This window comes from Fukomys damarensis, unplaced genomic scaffold (genome assembly GCF_012274545.1).
Source record: "Fukomys damarensis isolate Sample0158 unplaced genomic scaffold, DMR_v1.0_HiC HiC_scaffold_10, whole genome shotgun sequence".
Taxonomy (NCBI): domain Eukaryota; kingdom Metazoa; phylum Chordata; class Mammalia; order Rodentia; family Bathyergidae; genus Fukomys; species Fukomys damarensis.
Genome location: NW_022900922.1, coordinates 14,010,267 through 14,026,599, shown reverse-complemented (window position 1 = coordinate 14,026,599; position 16,333 = coordinate 14,010,267). Strand labels below are relative to the sequence as shown.

Sequence of the window (16,333 nt, the reverse complement as noted above, 5' to 3'; positions counted from 1 at the left end):
TGGTACTGGGGATTGAACTCGGGTCCTTGCACTTGCAAGGCAGGCCACCGAACCCCTGAGCTAAATCCCTGGCCCTAAGACATTTATTCTTGAAGGATGAAATGATCTATAAAAATAACAGTGAATAAATAAACTGTTAAAATGCTAGAATATTAATAGGAGGATCAACTATAAAGATAATCATTAAATAGTGATCTATTTAAAGGTGTAATTAAATGCTAGATATCATAAATACTTAGGAAGGGGATTGAAATTAAAGTATACAACTCTTGTATTATTTGAAAGGGGAAAGATTATAATTAATTTCATATGCTAATTAAGGGTGCTTAATAATTTAAGAGTAACCACTAAACCACTATATTTTTCAGACTTTAGACTCACTCAGTCAATCTATAATATTACAATGCTACTTCCTACCTATAGAAGTTTAGACTCAGCAGTGGGGGAGGAAACCCAGAAAGGTGTATTTCTAATGACTTCCTAGGTGAGGTTGATGCTGCTGATCTGGGGACCACACATTTCCAATCATTACACTCAAGGGTTAGAAACCTGGTATTCAATTTCCAAAGTGATGGAGGGAAAATAGATCAAAGGAAGTTCTTTTCATTCAGAGAATGAAAGAAAAAAAAGGGTGGAAGATACCATAAGTAAAAGCCAAAATTTTAAAACGCACAGCTAGAAAAAGTTAAGGCATCAGTAATCACAATAAATGTAAGTGGATAAAATTTATCAATCAAAACACAGAGGTTCTCAATTTTTTAAGTCTTGCTAGATGCCTTTATAAGAAATACCAAATCAACTTAGAAAGTTTTACATAAAATAATAATAGCAATAATGATAATAAGGTATCAGCTAATGAGAAAACCTGGTTGAGCCATTAATATTAGACAAAATAAACTTTTATTCAAAAAGAATAAATACGAGAACATGACAAAAGGGAAGAGCCACTAAGAAGACAAAAGAATTGAAGTGTATGTATTTAACCATGTAGCCCAAAATAGCTAAAGTAAAACAAGCTAGAATTATAAGATAATATTAACATATTTACAATTATGGGGAGTATTTTGAGACTCTGATCTCATATAATAGTAATTTAGACGATAAATAACCATACAAAAAATTTGACAAACAGAATTAATAAGCTTCACCTAAGAGATAGGTACTGCATATCAGAACCTTGCAACCAGGCAAAAAGGAAAGGATATTAATTTTCAAGAATATGTACATTTATAAGAATTGACCATTTGATAAACCACAGAAGTCTTAATCAAGGCTAAAAATTGTTATTATGCACAATTCATTGCAATGAAATTAGAAGTTAACAACAAAAAATTGCCAAATAACAATAGTCCACAACTATATTTTTTTGCATTTGGAAAAAGTGACAACAAAAATAGCTGTTGACTAATTAGCTAAGAACAAATGATAATGTAAATTAGAAAATATTTTAAAAGGAATGGCCATGAGAAGTGCTAGCACCAAAGAGAACCCAGCTAAAGTAGTCCACAGAGTCAACAATACAACCTTCCAGTGTTTATGTTAGGAGCTTCACAGTTCATACTGGAAGACAAGCCAAAATTAGACAAAAATAAGAGGAAACTATAGGTGTTATCATCTATAAATATAAAACTCTGAATAAAATATTTACAAAATGAATTTATACATGTATAAAAACATCATGATCCAATTTGGTTCATCTGATAATGCTTTGCTATTTTAAAGTCAATGTAATTCATAAAATAGAGAAAATATAAAAGAAAAGTCATATGTTATTCAGTTGGTGCAGAAAAGATGTTGAAAAATAAAGTCAACACCCACTCATAAAAATCCCTTGTAGCCCAGTAATAAGAGTTCTTCTTAAATCTGAAGGGGGTATTAATGTTATTCTCTACCAAACACGGTGGTTAACGATAAAATATCGGGATTATTTAGGCATGAGACACCGAGTGAGATAAATCTGTTAAACGTAAAATAGGAAGGGGAAAGGGAATGCTAAAGACAGAATTTATTGCAATTATGACATTGTTTCACAATGGTTTTCACATGTACCTCTCCCCATGCAGATACATCCTCACTGGCAGCTGACACCAATGTTATTTACATTTTCCCCCCTTTTCTTGTAGGAGGTAAGTAGCAATGGGTGCACAGCAGAGGTTTTAGTAAAAATTTCTGAATGAATGAATGAAGTCTCCTGGGTTCCCCAAATTTACACAAGGGCCTGGGTTCAGTGGAATGTTTCCTATTATTTCCAAGATTCATTTATAGGCCAGATCTTCAAAATTGCCACTGATTTTCCTGATAAGACAGGTATTTACCTTCTCTTGTCTCCTGAATGTTTCAAACTTACACAGCAACCACTTCAGGCTCAATCACAGCCTTTCTTCAACTAAAGTAGAAGCATCATGGTTTGAACTACTGGAATGGTGTCCCAGGAAATAAAGGAAGGGAGGGGGGAGGGAGAGAGACAGAGAGAGAGAGAGAAGGGGAGGGGAGAGGAGGGAAAAAAGGGAAGGGAAGGTGTGACTTCAGAGATCTCGTCCTAAATATGAGTATCTGGTAAGGGACCTTGAAATCTGTGGGTTCATGTATATGTGCACTCCTTAAAACCAGAAGCATCCAGCCAGTAAGGAGGGCAAATGCTGATGGCCTTCTGTGACTTGGGATACATCAGCAGACAAAAAGCTCTGCCCTTGTGCAACTTACATTACAGGGGTGGGGGAGGCAACAACACAATAAGGGAGCCAGTCACAGGGTATGTTATCGGATGAGGACTGCAGGGCACAGAAGTAAAGAGGAGCGGGAGTCCTCAACTGAGGGATAGCGGGCAGGGCGGGGCTCACTGCAGCCTTGCTGGGCCTAACAGCACTTCTGACGGAGAAGGTGGGAGGCTGGGAGGAAGAGGGGTGAGCCTGGAGGTTATCTGAGAAGGAGCACTTTCTGTACCGGGATCGAACTCTGGACCTTGCGCTTTAGAGGCAGGTGGCAGATCTACTGAGATAAATCCGCATGGAGGAGGAGAACTTTCTAGACTGAGGGAATGCTGAAGCAAGAAGACCACAGTGACAACATGCCTGGCAGAGTGGAGGAGTCACAAGCACACCTGGGTCCAGCAGGGGACACTCAGATAGAAGGATGTATCCTGAAGGCCACTGTGAGGGGCTGGGGAACCACTGCATAATTTGGGGCAAATAAACCACCTCATGTGGTGTTATGGATTGTGTCCAGATGTTCCCCCAAGGCCTCTGCAAATGAGGTGGGGCTTTTTCAGAGGCAGCTGAAGCTAGAGTGTGATTGATTCATGGTGCAATATTAGGCCCAAGGATACTAGGATTAAGGGTGTGAGTGCTATCCACCCTAAGAAATATGAATAAGAAAAGGGGCAGGGAGATGCTGTTAAGGTTCCTTGTTGCTTTTGCTATTGTGTGGGTGCCGTGAACTGTTCTCCTTTGCATCACCCCTCTGCCATGTGCCACTCTGCCTTGGAGCCAGCTGATTATGGGTGGACTGAAACCTCTACAAACTGTGAGCTAAATAAACCCTTTCCCTTTTAAGTTTGGTTGCTGGGGATTTTCTCTCAGCAACGGGAGAAAGTAACTAAGATGTGTGTTGATTTAAAAGAGACTCTTAAGGGATTTGTGGTTTCTGCGCTGGCATATAAAAAAGAGTGTAGACATTGCCACTTCTGTCCTTACAATAAGAAAAACATGGATATATTGCAAATCAATGACTCTTAGAGCCATAAGAACACTGTTATGTTATCATGCAGGCCTGGCCTCTCTGCAACATGGAGACACGTGTCCCTAGAGCTGCAGCTGAGGTCTGCTTGGCTGGAGCAGATGTGACTGGAGCCACCAGCATAATTCTCATGAAGTGCTGGATGCTGAATGTGAGCTGGCATGTAGTCAAAAACTCACTCTTGGGCACCATAGCATTAGGGTGGTACCTCCAGAAACCCCACTCTGTTCTCATAATGAAGATCTGAGAAGCACCCGGCCCCAGCTCCAGGGCTCTCATTCATGGAAGGGAAGATTAAACAAAGCCAAAGACAGAGGCTTCATCTCTGAAGCAAAGAGTTTTGCAGGAGGTTGGGAAGGGAACACTCCAGCTCACCCCAGTTCATCTCACAAAGTGAGGAAGAAACAGCCAACAGGGCTCAGGCTTTGGAAAAGTAGCCTACAACTAGGGAAGGAAGCAGAGGGCATGAGAGACAAACCTGAACCACTCTGGTAATACTGGTGAAGGTCACAGCCCTCAGACACAAGCCCCCAAAAGACAGACTCAATTAGAAGATAATGGAATGTTCCTCCTTCCCCTCTCATACAGAACAGCAATAGGAACCCAATATAATGACCCTAGACTACAGGCAACAGAGCTACAAGGCAAACTATCTGGAGTTTTTAGGGGAGCAAAAGTCAAGAGGAGAAAAAACAAGAACACTAGAAAGATCTGAAGACTGAGATCCACAGCTAAAGGAAACACTAACAATCCAACTCCTAGTCAGATAAGTATAAACCTTCCAAGAATGCTTATTTACCTCAGTTCCCATAACCTGACAACAGACCCTGCTTTCCATAAAAAACACAGGGCATAACAAAAGACAAGAGAGAACATAGTCTGCAGAGACAAAGCAAGTGTTTGAACCAGACTCAGATATGACACTAATGCTAAAGTTATCACATAGCAAATTTAAAATAACAATGATGCATACATACATACATTGAGAGGACCAATGGCAAAAAGTAGTAATGGAAACAGAAACTCTGAGAAAGTATCAAAAGGAAATGCGAGGGATAAAAATACTAACAGAAATGAGGACTGCCATCATGAGCCCCTCTAGTAAACTGGGCACCACGAAGGAAAAAAACAGGGAGTTTGAAGATAAATCTAAAAAAACTTCCCTAACTGAAATGCAAGGAGAAAGAACACATACAGAACACAGGCTCTGTGGGGCCATACTAAAGATGTGACACGTGCATAACTGGAATTCCTAAGAATGACAAAGAAGAACGGAGTAGAGTGGTCACTTATGAAATAGCTGTAGATAGATGTACCTAAGTTGTAGAGGGTGTTACACACGCACTTATTTCAACTGCAGGGCCTAGAAACAGTGACACCCCAGTACCGAAAAGCACACTTTGTATCCAGATCTTGATGTCTAGGTTTTCTAATACCATTCTCTAATAAGGTAAAAGAGGCCTCCTTAAAGAAGTGGCTAAGTCTAGGATCAGGACAAGAAATGTACAAGATGAGCCTGGAGCACCCTGCAATGTCGGGAAGATCTACACAAACACAAATGTGTACAAAAACACACACATATACACACACATGTGCAAGAGACATGGGAGCTACTGGGATAGCTCCCAATAGCTAAAGCTGGGCAAATTTGGGCAGCAAGATAAGTTCAAGCATGAAATAAATATCTGAGTCCATACTGATACAAACGAATGAATGCCTGATGACCAAACAGCCCGTGCAGAAGAATTCACATAATTTATGTATTTTTCCTTCAAGCAGGTGAAAGATAACTCACTCTTTCAGCATGAGCTGTGCACAGTGACTCCCTTCTAAAGAGTACAATACTAAAAGGGGGTCAAAGGATCACTTTTGGGTGAAGATACCTGAGGAGCCCTGCCCAGGCCAGGCGGCTGTGATGAACCCCGGCAGCGATGGCAGATGCTGACATGTGAATCCTTGCCCGGTATGAGGACAGGGGCCCTCGCCTGTGTAGTCTACCTGCCCAGACCCCATGAGAAAAACACAAGGCAGATCCCAACAGAGGGACAGCCTACAGAACATCTGAAATGTGCTCCTCAAAACTGTCAGTCGCCCAAAAACAGGGAAAATAGGAGAAGCTGCCACAGTCATGAAGAGCTGGAGAAAGAAAAACTAAATGCAGCGTTCTGGATGGATACTCAGACAGAAAAATATTATTCAGCATAACACAGAAAATCTGAAGAAAGTATGGATTATAATAATAATATATCTGTTTGGCCTTATTAAGCAAGATAGATATACTTTACTAAGATGTTAATAATAGGAAAATCACTTCAAATTCATATTGAAACCTGATCCTCAAGGCAACAGCATTCACAGGAATGGCCCTTGGGAGTAACTGAGTCATCACCAGGACTTGAAAGAGGAAGCAGGGAAAGGGGAACTCCTGTGCACTGCTGGTGGGCCTGGAAATAGAACAGCCACTATGGAAAACAGTATGGCCCTTCCTAAAAATAACTAAAAATAGAACTGCCATATGATCCAGTTGCACCACTCTTAGGCATCTATCCACAGGAAGTGAAATGAGAATATCAAAGAGACATCGGCACTCTCGTGTTGACTGCAGCACTATCCACAGGACCAAGAAAAGGAAAAAAACCTACATGTCTGCCGGCTAATGAATGGATAAAAAAAAAACGTGGTACATACACACAATGGAATATTTCAGCCATAAGAACAATAAATTCCTGTGGTTTGCAGCAACATGGATGGAATTGGAAGATATTAAGTTAAGTGAAAGAAGCCAGGGGCAGAAAGGCAAATTTTGCATGTTCTCATTCATTTATGGAAGCCAAAAAATCTGTCTTAGAGAAAGAGTCGAGTAGTTGAACATGATGTGTCTGCTGCAGTGGTCCTTCCTCCCTCCCCTCTCACTTTTCCATCTACACCTTCCAAGCTGCCAGTGTGTACTCTTGACTAATTGGCTTATCCTTGCAGACTATTTAGGTTTTCTCAGAGTACATGCCATTTCCTGGATGACGAGACTCTTAGAGCACCACACACCGTATGGATTGATGTTATTACGAGTTGAGTCTTGTGTAGCAATGAGAAAACTGTGATGTGACCCTATCAGATATCTCAGAATTATGAAAAGATCAATAAACCTGACAAATCTACTCTTTAGTAGTGAAGGGAACTAAGATAAAAATTAACCCAAAGTGGAAAATGGAGCATCAGTCCAAATTATTTTGCCAAACAGATAAGGTAGAGATGCTACAGTTGCCTCCTTATTTCTGGGTAATAAGAATCAGTCTATGTGAACATGCTGTGAAGAATGTGGGTACAGATGTCATTTTCCTTTCAAAACTCAGAGAAGTCAAAGCAAATGGTACCAGGGGAAATAGATCAGTAGTTATGATTCTCCTGGCTGGAGACGCCCAAGAACTCAACAGTAAAACATCAAATTATCTAAAGTGGCTGTGACTATGGAGTCTTCAATTCAAGACAGCTTCAGTGAATAGTGTTCTTGAGAATTCACCAGACACCCCACTGGAATCCACTGACTATGGTCAATGAAAGTGCTTGGTCACTTACACACGGGTAATTACCGCTCACCATCCCATGGGCACTAATGCAGGCATAGAGGATTCCAAACAAGTAACACAGGGTGTTGGGCCTTGAAGAACCAATGCCAGCAATGCCAGCCCCTCCAGGGCCATTAGACTCATTCATGACCTCTCTGTTGACAAATCCAGTGATCCCATCAGTCCTGGGCCTTGACTTCTATGAGCCTCTGACCTTGCTGACCACCCTTTCTTGCTTCCCATCATACTGTATATATCTTGTTTCACAGGTAACTTCTCAATCTCTTTTGCTGCATCTTCATCCTATACCTGTTCTCTAAACACTGGTCATCCTTGCTGAAAGCATTAAATCACTTGGAAGATCCTCTGTTGAGATCCTCAGTGTCCATCCTCAGTGATCCTCAGTGCTGCTGACCCAGCCACTCCAGTCCGAGAAAGCTAAACTTCTGAGACACACATGCTGGCATGTTAAGTATGGCGTCTGTGTGGTCAAATGCAGTGGCTGTCTACCCACAGTGACTTCCAAGCTTTGTAGTGTGGTTAGGGCCCAGGAGTGGGCAAGCCATACAGGGTTGGCTAGAGGATTCACATATTCTGGCCACAGTGCCTCATGAGTGGATATGCCACAGAGAAGGAGTCAGTCGGACTCTGCCCAGGACTTTGGCTGAAACTATAGTGAAGCTGCTCTCTCTTCCAGGATTATCAGCAATAGGAGTGCTATTAATCTGGACCTGCCACTGACCACAGTTACCACCATGTGGAAAGAGCTGATCTAAAAATGAAACCAACCGATGAGAAAGAAAAGGAAATGAAAGCAGAATTTCAATGCCATCATTCAATCTGCACATAAGTTCTTTTTTTTTTTTTCATTAGGCTGATTTCATTTGAGTTACCATGGCTTGTGATCACAGAACCCTAATTACCACAAAAGAGCTTGGAAACAAATGAAATGCATATTAATAGGTGAATGATTAGTCAAATTATGGTGTATGTCATAGAATATTATACAAGGTCACAGGAAGAGGTGACATTGTTCATGTTACCACAGAAAAGTTCTCTAAGATATAGCTTAGTGCCAAAAATGGAAGTAAAGTATGTGTGAAGAATGCACCTATTGATATTTTAAATCTGTGTATGTCCACATGTATGGATACACACATGCATGCGTGCACAAGTATGAGCACATGTAGGTAAAACAGAGACAACTGAAAAGATCTATTCCCAGAAGCTTGAAGTGATGATGAACAGGGAGAGGGGAGACAAAGAAATGTGCACACAAATACCTCCTCTGTGTTCTTCCATTGTTTTTCCAAGTTTATGGAATTGAGCATACATTTATGTATTACTCCTGTAAATTTCAAAATTAAAACTGAAAAAGGAATCCCGTTTTCCTTGGCTTTTATTTTGGGTCCTCATAGCTTCTCTTTCTACAATTCCACATATTGAAAACCAGTATCTTTCTCCACAATGTCTTCCTCTTTTTTGTTTCCTAACCTAGCTTAGGACACTGTCTTTGACCTCACTGCTTAAGTCCACCAAGCGTTTATCACTCGGGCTCCTTCCCACAGCCCTCTTCCCAGTGTCCACAGGGTTAAGTCGGTGGCATCTGTCCTCCCCCTTAAGTTCCGCTTGAGTCTGTTTCCTCCCCACATCCTTTGTGACCCTAGCTCAAGCCCTCTTCACAAGCTGCCTATATAGTGGCGACGATTCTTTTCCAGGTCCAGCCTTCTCAGCTTTCATTCACTACCGAGATAAATCTTCCGTTTTTTCTTCTTTCCCTTCCTTCCTTTGAACCCAGGACCTCTGCACTGTACAAACTGCATTCCCAGTCCTTGTCATTTTTTATTTTGAAACAAGGTCTTGCTAAGTTGCCCAAGCTGAGCTCAAATTTGTGATCTTCTGCCTCAGCCTCCCAATGAAGAGACTGAATGCAAATGAATTTCTGAATGCAACTGAGATCTCCCCACCCCACCACCTCGCAAATTCAGCTTACACAATCTGCAGCATGGAACGCTCAGTCCCTTGTCTTACTCCTAATGCCACCTGCAGTTCCACCCACCACCACCCCGACCACACCCTTCCCTCCCATATTTTCATACCATCTTGCAGCTCCTAGGACAGCCACCACACCTGTGTTTCTGCGACTTCCACTCTGTGCAACTCACTTTCCCTCTTTCCTCACTGTAGTCATCTTCAAGGCTCCAGGTGAGCATCCTGCTCTGATTCTACAGGCTGGATCAGTAACACTGCCATGCGTGCTCTTAAAGGCTCCCTGCAGCTCCACCTCCTTCTCTTCCTGGACTCCTCAAGCAGTACCACAGAGATTTTACCAGATGGTCTATGTTTGCATTTTGCTCTCTTTTTAAAATGAGAAGTTCTTCCACAACTCATTTAATTTCTGTGTCTCAGCTTCCTCGCCTGTTAAATAAGGAGCACCCTCTCACAAATGCATGTGCAGATTAAGCATGTGAATGTACACTAAGGCATCAGCATGGCACCTGGCCTGTGGAGAGCCCAGAGAAGTACTGTTCTGGCTTGTTTGTAAATCATGTGGCTGTAGAAGGAGCTTTTTGGAGGTGACTGGATCTAGAGTCTGTGATGCTGGGATTAAGGATGTGATGCTGGGATGGATTCACTGTGTGATGCTGGGATTAATGGTGCCCCTCTCTGGGTGTGAGTGCTACCCACCCTAGGAGTGGGTAGCCTGGATAGAACACAAGGGGCAGAAAGAGGGCTTCTGTGGTTGCTGCTTCTTCTCTGACACTTTGCTGCCTTCTGCTTTCCATGAACTGTTTCTCCTCTGCCATGACCTTCTGCCATGACACCCTGCCTTGGAACCAGCCAACTATGAACTGAAACTACTACAAACTGTGAGCCAAAATAAACCTTTCCTCCTCTAACTGTGAGTGTCAGGTATTTTGTCTCAGCAACGAGAGAAGTAACTAAGACAGGAACCTATGGTCATTCCTACAATGAGTCACCTTTGGCTCCAGGGCAATGCCTGGCTCCTGGTGAACACTCAAGGAATGAATGACTACTTTTCTGAACAAAGTATTCTGAACAAGTACTTTTGTAGAAGCATGCATTCTAAGAAAAAATGTGTCTCTATTTTAATCCAAAACTATGCACCTGCACTGGTGAAATAGAAATGTCATTTAGAGACTCCTTCAAATAACTTGCACACTAATTGCAGTCATCCATAACATGGCTCCTAGTATGTCTCTGGTGTGATAGTCATAAGGCATTATCATAAAAGCACCTTACCCATTAATTTTAATTTCCTAAACAGCAAAAGCACCAGAACTAATGGTCTGTAGAATTTCAGATTTAATGGGTTCTGAAATGCTAGCAGGGTTTCAGATGGCAGGACTTTCTCAAGTCATGCCTCTACAGCTTCTCAGAACTATGTTACTAAGACTTTCAAGACAGGGTAGTCTCTAAGGATGTTCTCTGGGCCAGTAGGAGAACACGAAAGGGATTCTGCAAAGACCTCGACATACAAGCAATGTTACCAGTGTATTACATGAGTTCTTAAAGAAAAGCATGACCATTGGGCAGAGGACAGAGGAATGAAAGGGCCTGAGAGAAGGAAGGAGTGAGAAAGGTCGAGCATGATATCCCAAGGAGATTTCCTAGAGGGTGTGTGGTGAAGGCCCCCATGACTCAGAATGGATCTCAGAGGTGCCTCTGTCCAGGCCACTGTACCATGCATGGAAGTGACCACCCACTGTGTCAATAACCACTACATCTGTCCCCATGGACTCTGGCCTGGAAATTGGTCATTCCTCACTTTCCACCAGCTCTGGCAGACACAGGAGACTGAGCAATATTCCCCTCTCAGAGCTCAGAGGGATGGGAATTTAAAGAGATGGACAGAAACATGCAGGCAACACCTGGACATGCTGGAGGCCATCTAACCCTCCCTGACCTCCTGGAGCCTTGAGCTCAGTCTCTCTGGTCACTTCTTTCTTTCTTCCTGAGAAGCCTTGAGGATCAGGGGCTACAGGCTCATAGTAATTACACGTCCCCACATTGGGGGACACATGGAAACCAGATACTTGCCCAGATGTCTCTTCATCAATCTCACAACCCTCTGCGAGGAGGCTTCCAGGATGACAAAGCTCTGTACTCAGGCACATGGGGGCAGGGCTGGGAGAGTGGTGATGTGGAGGACTGTCAGGGCAGGACTCCCATGAGTCGACTGGACAGGTGAACTCACACATCAAGCAGTCAGTGACCTAGAACTGTGAGGCTGAAAACCCAACCCTGGAGATTTCTAGGAAGCCTCTAAGGGAAAGTGAGGAGAATGGAGAGAGCCCCACTTGCGATATGCACGAAGAAACTCTGCAGGAGACACTAACTGCAGCTGATCCCTGCCACCGTCATTTTATATCACGATCATAAATGCAATCCATTTCCTTCACTGTATTTTTGTTTTCAGGGAGTAAGTTCTCGTTCTTCATTCCAGGAAGCTCACTGTTGTCTGCTCTCTGGTGATAAGGGATGAGCAGGCAATCGGGGAAGCCAGGCAGGCCCAGTACTCAGTCCCACTCTCTGGCCATTCATTGTCTGGCTTTTTTCCCCCTTGTTTCAGTTGCTTTTCTTGCTCTTTTTCTTTTAGACTCAGCCATTATCCCAATCTAAAAGCAGATTATTCAAATTGCATTTGCTAATCTCCCTCAATTAGAGAAAATAAGAGAGCTGCAACTATGGTTCAGCCCAAAACTGTTAGCATTTAATTGGTGCTTCAAAAAGATTACAGCAAAGCAAAAGCTGAGTGCTTGCAGCCACCAGGTCTCTGTGGATCTGGTTCAGACCATGGTCTGTCGCCCCGCTCTCCACAGCATGAGTCTGCATGTCCTCCTGGATAGGATGGGTGAGCTGTGCACATTCGTCTGTTCAGCTAGACACCTGTGCCTGGCCAAGCAGCGGCTGCCTGGCCCTCAGCTGACCAGCAGACAAGGCGATGAGGAAGACTGCCTGTGCCAGGCCAGCAAAAGCCACTCCTACAGAAGCTATGGAGTCACTTGAAACCACCCGGCTGCTCTCTGCCTGGTACCTTTTTACCTGCAGCACAGCTTACCCAGCACATTCCTCACAAACAGTATGTGGCTTCTCTTTTTCTACTTATATCTGGCTCCAAAAGCTCAACTTTGTTTTTGCAGAGTAAATTCTACTTTAAAACATATTTCACAATCCTTTTAACACTCAGGTGAAATTGGCATTATTTTCCATTGTATAGGAAAATGAGGTTCAGAAAGAAATATATTCACATTGAAATATAAATAATGCCAGAGTCAGGAACTGAACCATCCCAGCACATATCACAGCTGATGACAAGCTCCTACCCCTTCGAGTAGGACAATTATAGGTAAAAACTTCATAAATGCCTTGAAGATCATAGGCTACAACTTTAAAGTGATTTGAGGTAAGAAAGAAGAACAGAAAGGGAAGCCTGTGATGTGAAATCAGACACATGGAGAAGACTGATCAGAACCAAAGAGAGCTCATACAAACACAAGGAACGAGCTTGTGGCTGAGGGACACCAAGGCTAGGGTCAGGGATGAAATATGGACACCGAGGCACACTGTAGAAGTCAGAGAGAGAGACCTGGAGAAGAGGACACAGGAAGGGTCAGGGCACTGAAGGTTCAGGGCTCAGCTAGAGGGAAGAGAGAAGACTTACAAGCAGAGATGGCATGATGACGCTCTCTATGGGGAGTCTTTGGTACAATACGATAGTTATCATTTTTTTGTTACCTAAAGGAAGCAAAGAGAAAGCTAGTAGGAAGAAATGACAAAGAATAACAAGAAAATTAGCAAAATTGGCACATAAAAGATAAAAAATGAAATTCAGGGGGAAAGGCCCTTAATATTTAAAACTATTGAGCAACAGGATAAGGAGCTGGTAAAGTCAGTGTGGGCCACTGTGTTAAACACAGGGTGTGAGTGCAAGCACAGCGAGAAAGAAACCCTGCCAGGGAACACTCACGAGGCAGTGCTCCAGATCCTTCCTCTCCCTTTACAAACCTGACAAATATAGCCATGGAGGCACTCTCAAGTATCCAGAGGGTCTCCCTGAATTGTCACTGGCATTGCTTACTGACATGGTCAAACTCAAAGTAGATGAAATCGTGACTTGAGACAAACTCTGGGAATGAGAACACCCCAAGGGACCTCACCCTCAGACACCAGGTCTCAAGCCTTACCTCCAGGCAAAGTAAAAAAATTAAATAAGTATGTCTGGCTGCTCATCTTTAATTTAGTTCAGAGCATGTTAAGATCTAGTGAAGTCCTATAATGAGAGTGTAAGCAGAGATAAATTTCAAGCCACATTAAAGACTGATTCATTTTAATTAGTGATTTTTAGCAAGTCAATGGAATAGTTACATTCCATGGGGATTTCCCCCTACAGGGTGGCAGGAGTATAACATACACAAATGATTCAATTTCATTTCCTCCTAAAATTTTTTTTATAAAGAAAACACTTTTAACTCTTGAAATATTTGATGAGAAATGCCCCTTCCAGGTGTTAAAAATGAGGAAAACAACCATTTAACTTGCCTTGCTGAATAAGATGGACACCATGAAGAAATCCAGCAAGAAACTCTCTGACAAGTCTTTGTAGTCAAAGTGGAAAAAGATGACAGTGAAGCTCAAGTTAATAAACTGGTGAACTGGGTTACAGAAAGAGGTCCGCAGCAGCTTCATGCCAGCGATTATCATCAGGAAAATGTCCCAGCTGTGGAAAGGAGAGAAGAGGGTGGGTAAATGACAGATGCAGACTGCCAGGTGACCTATGAGAACTATGGTTTCCTGAATACGATGCTGTGATACTCTCTTCACAGGCACTGACGGCCAGAGAGAGGCCCTGCTACTATCTGCATCCTACATGGGAGGGGGCTGAAGGGCACTTGAGTAACTGGTCCAAAATCTCACTGGGCCAAACTAGAACCCATCAGTCCAGAGCGGCTCCCCCAGAGTCAGATTGTCTTTCCACTTCCATCAGAGGCTGCTTTTCTAACTCTCTGTGCTCTTCTACAAGGATACAGAGCTCATTTGGGCTCGCTGGGCTAAAGACTTCAGCAATGAGGAAAGTTCCATGGAAAGAAACTTTGCCCAGTTAGAAAACAGCACTCTGTCTCCACTATAGTCTGCTCAGCATTAACCAATTCACGGTAAAGTAATTTGACTGAAACAACAGCATGACAATGGCCAACATTCAGCTCTGAGCAAAGAAAACCTGAGTCTTAATAAAGCCAGTTTTTGTTTGTACATATTAACCTCCAATCTTTTTCAGGATATTTGTCATCCTAGTGAACATAAGCTTGTCATGATCCTCCTCATTTTTTCCCCTTCAAATCATAGGCTTTTTTTTTCCCATAGCATAGGTCTTCAGTGGAGGAGTTCAATCAAGTAGACCAGGCAAAGAAATTCTCTTCCTGGACTTTGCTTTGAAGACTGAGCTCTCGGACTCCAGAGATTCAGGTTATTAAAGAGCATATTATATGCATGTAATGTATATAATTCCCCAGATGGCAGCCAGCAATGAGCAATCTCAAAACTAGAAGGCACGAAGGGCTGGGGATTTAGCTCAGAGGTTCGGTGGCCTGCCTTGCAAGCGCAAGGACCCGAATTCAATCCCCGGTACCAAAAAAAAAAACAACAAAAAAAAAACTAGAAGGCAGGTGATGAACACAGTGCAGCCCAGAGTAAAGAGTGGCCTCCTTCAGCCTGTCTTCCCGAAGAACCCAAATTCCCCTGCAGCCATGACATACTGCATGAGAACTGGAGGGCACAGTGGGAAAGTTCTCAAGAATATCTGTCCTCAAAAGCAAAGTTTTCTTTCCAGCAGATCTAGCAAATCACTGGGCTGTGCTTCTAGCTTTTCTAGGCCTAGGAGAGTCCTGGACCATGAACCATTACGGGCATTATTAATATCTTGTCCAGTATGAGGACAGTTAGAAAATGCTTTCAGTAGAACAGCAATGATCGATGACAACTAACTGAATACTTCAAAAGAGCTAGCCGAGAGAATTTTGAGTGTTCCCAACACAAAGAAATGAACATCAGAGGTGATGGATGTGCCATTGCTCTGATCTTCTCCTTATACCCAGTATATAATATATATGGGGTATATGTGTATACATAGATGATACATATGTAAATGGCACACTGTAACCTACAAATATGTCCATTTATCATATCTCAAGGAAAATATTTTTTAAAGTGCTTTTAAAATTCTTTCACCTATCAGGTGCAAAACTGTCACTTTTACTGCAAAAAAAAAAAGCTCTAATGTTGGCAGTTCTATATGCCTCAATCTGATCTTTTATCTCCCTGCAGACCCAAGCAAGGCTTAACTTATTTCTCCTCTGCCCCAGGATGCACAAGGTAGGTTGTGCCCAAAGACAGTGTTCAACAGGCTTGGACGGGCTTGGATTTGGCTTCTGAGGGAACTATCCCTGATTCCATGGGGGAAGTTCTGTAACCTCAGCACTCAGTCCTTTTCTTGTGCAATGAAGCCAACCCTTGCTTCGTAGCCTACCTTTCTCTGCCACTGGGCCACCCATGCCACCATGCTGAGATGGTATGAAAATAGGACCTCAGTTCCAGGTGCCTCAGACAGCAGCCCAGAGTACAAAAGTCTCTTCTGGGCAGCCAACACCCTCCTAAGGAACCCCAGTGACAGGGCAGCTCAAGACTGAGGACACTTTGGATTTTAGGTACAGGCTTTTCATGCTCCTGCCTTCCATTTTGACTGTGGATGAGTGCCCACTTCAAGGAGAAGTCATGGGTCAAGGATGGCTGTGCCTGCTGGTAATCCTGGCTGCTAGAAGAAGTGCACCATGTTGAGAAGTGGAGCCATCTCCTGGTCTGGGCCTTATCTCAGCTGTACAACAGGTCTGCCATCACACCCTCTGCTTATCTATCTGGTGTGACCAAATTTTATCCTTGGGTCTGAAGTCTAGGGTTTTAAGTACCAAAGGGCATAGAACTCTTGTCCTGGTTTATCCAAAACAGGTCTGGACTTG

At 42.9% G+C, this 16,333-nt stretch overlaps 1 protein-coding gene across 1 annotated transcript in view; it reads right to left on the bottom strand.

Moving 5' to 3' along the window:
* The window catches only part of Pcnx2 (pecanex 2), a 205,321-nt gene that overhangs the window by 78,036 nt on the left and 110,952 nt on the right, over positions 1–16,333 (bottom strand). Inside the window, exon 22 of the mRNA XM_010622007.3 lies at positions 13,863–14,040. Coding sequence (XP_010620309.1) covers positions 13,863–14,040 — 178 coding nt within the window. The remainder of the gene's footprint in view (positions 1–13,862; positions 14,041–16,333) is intronic.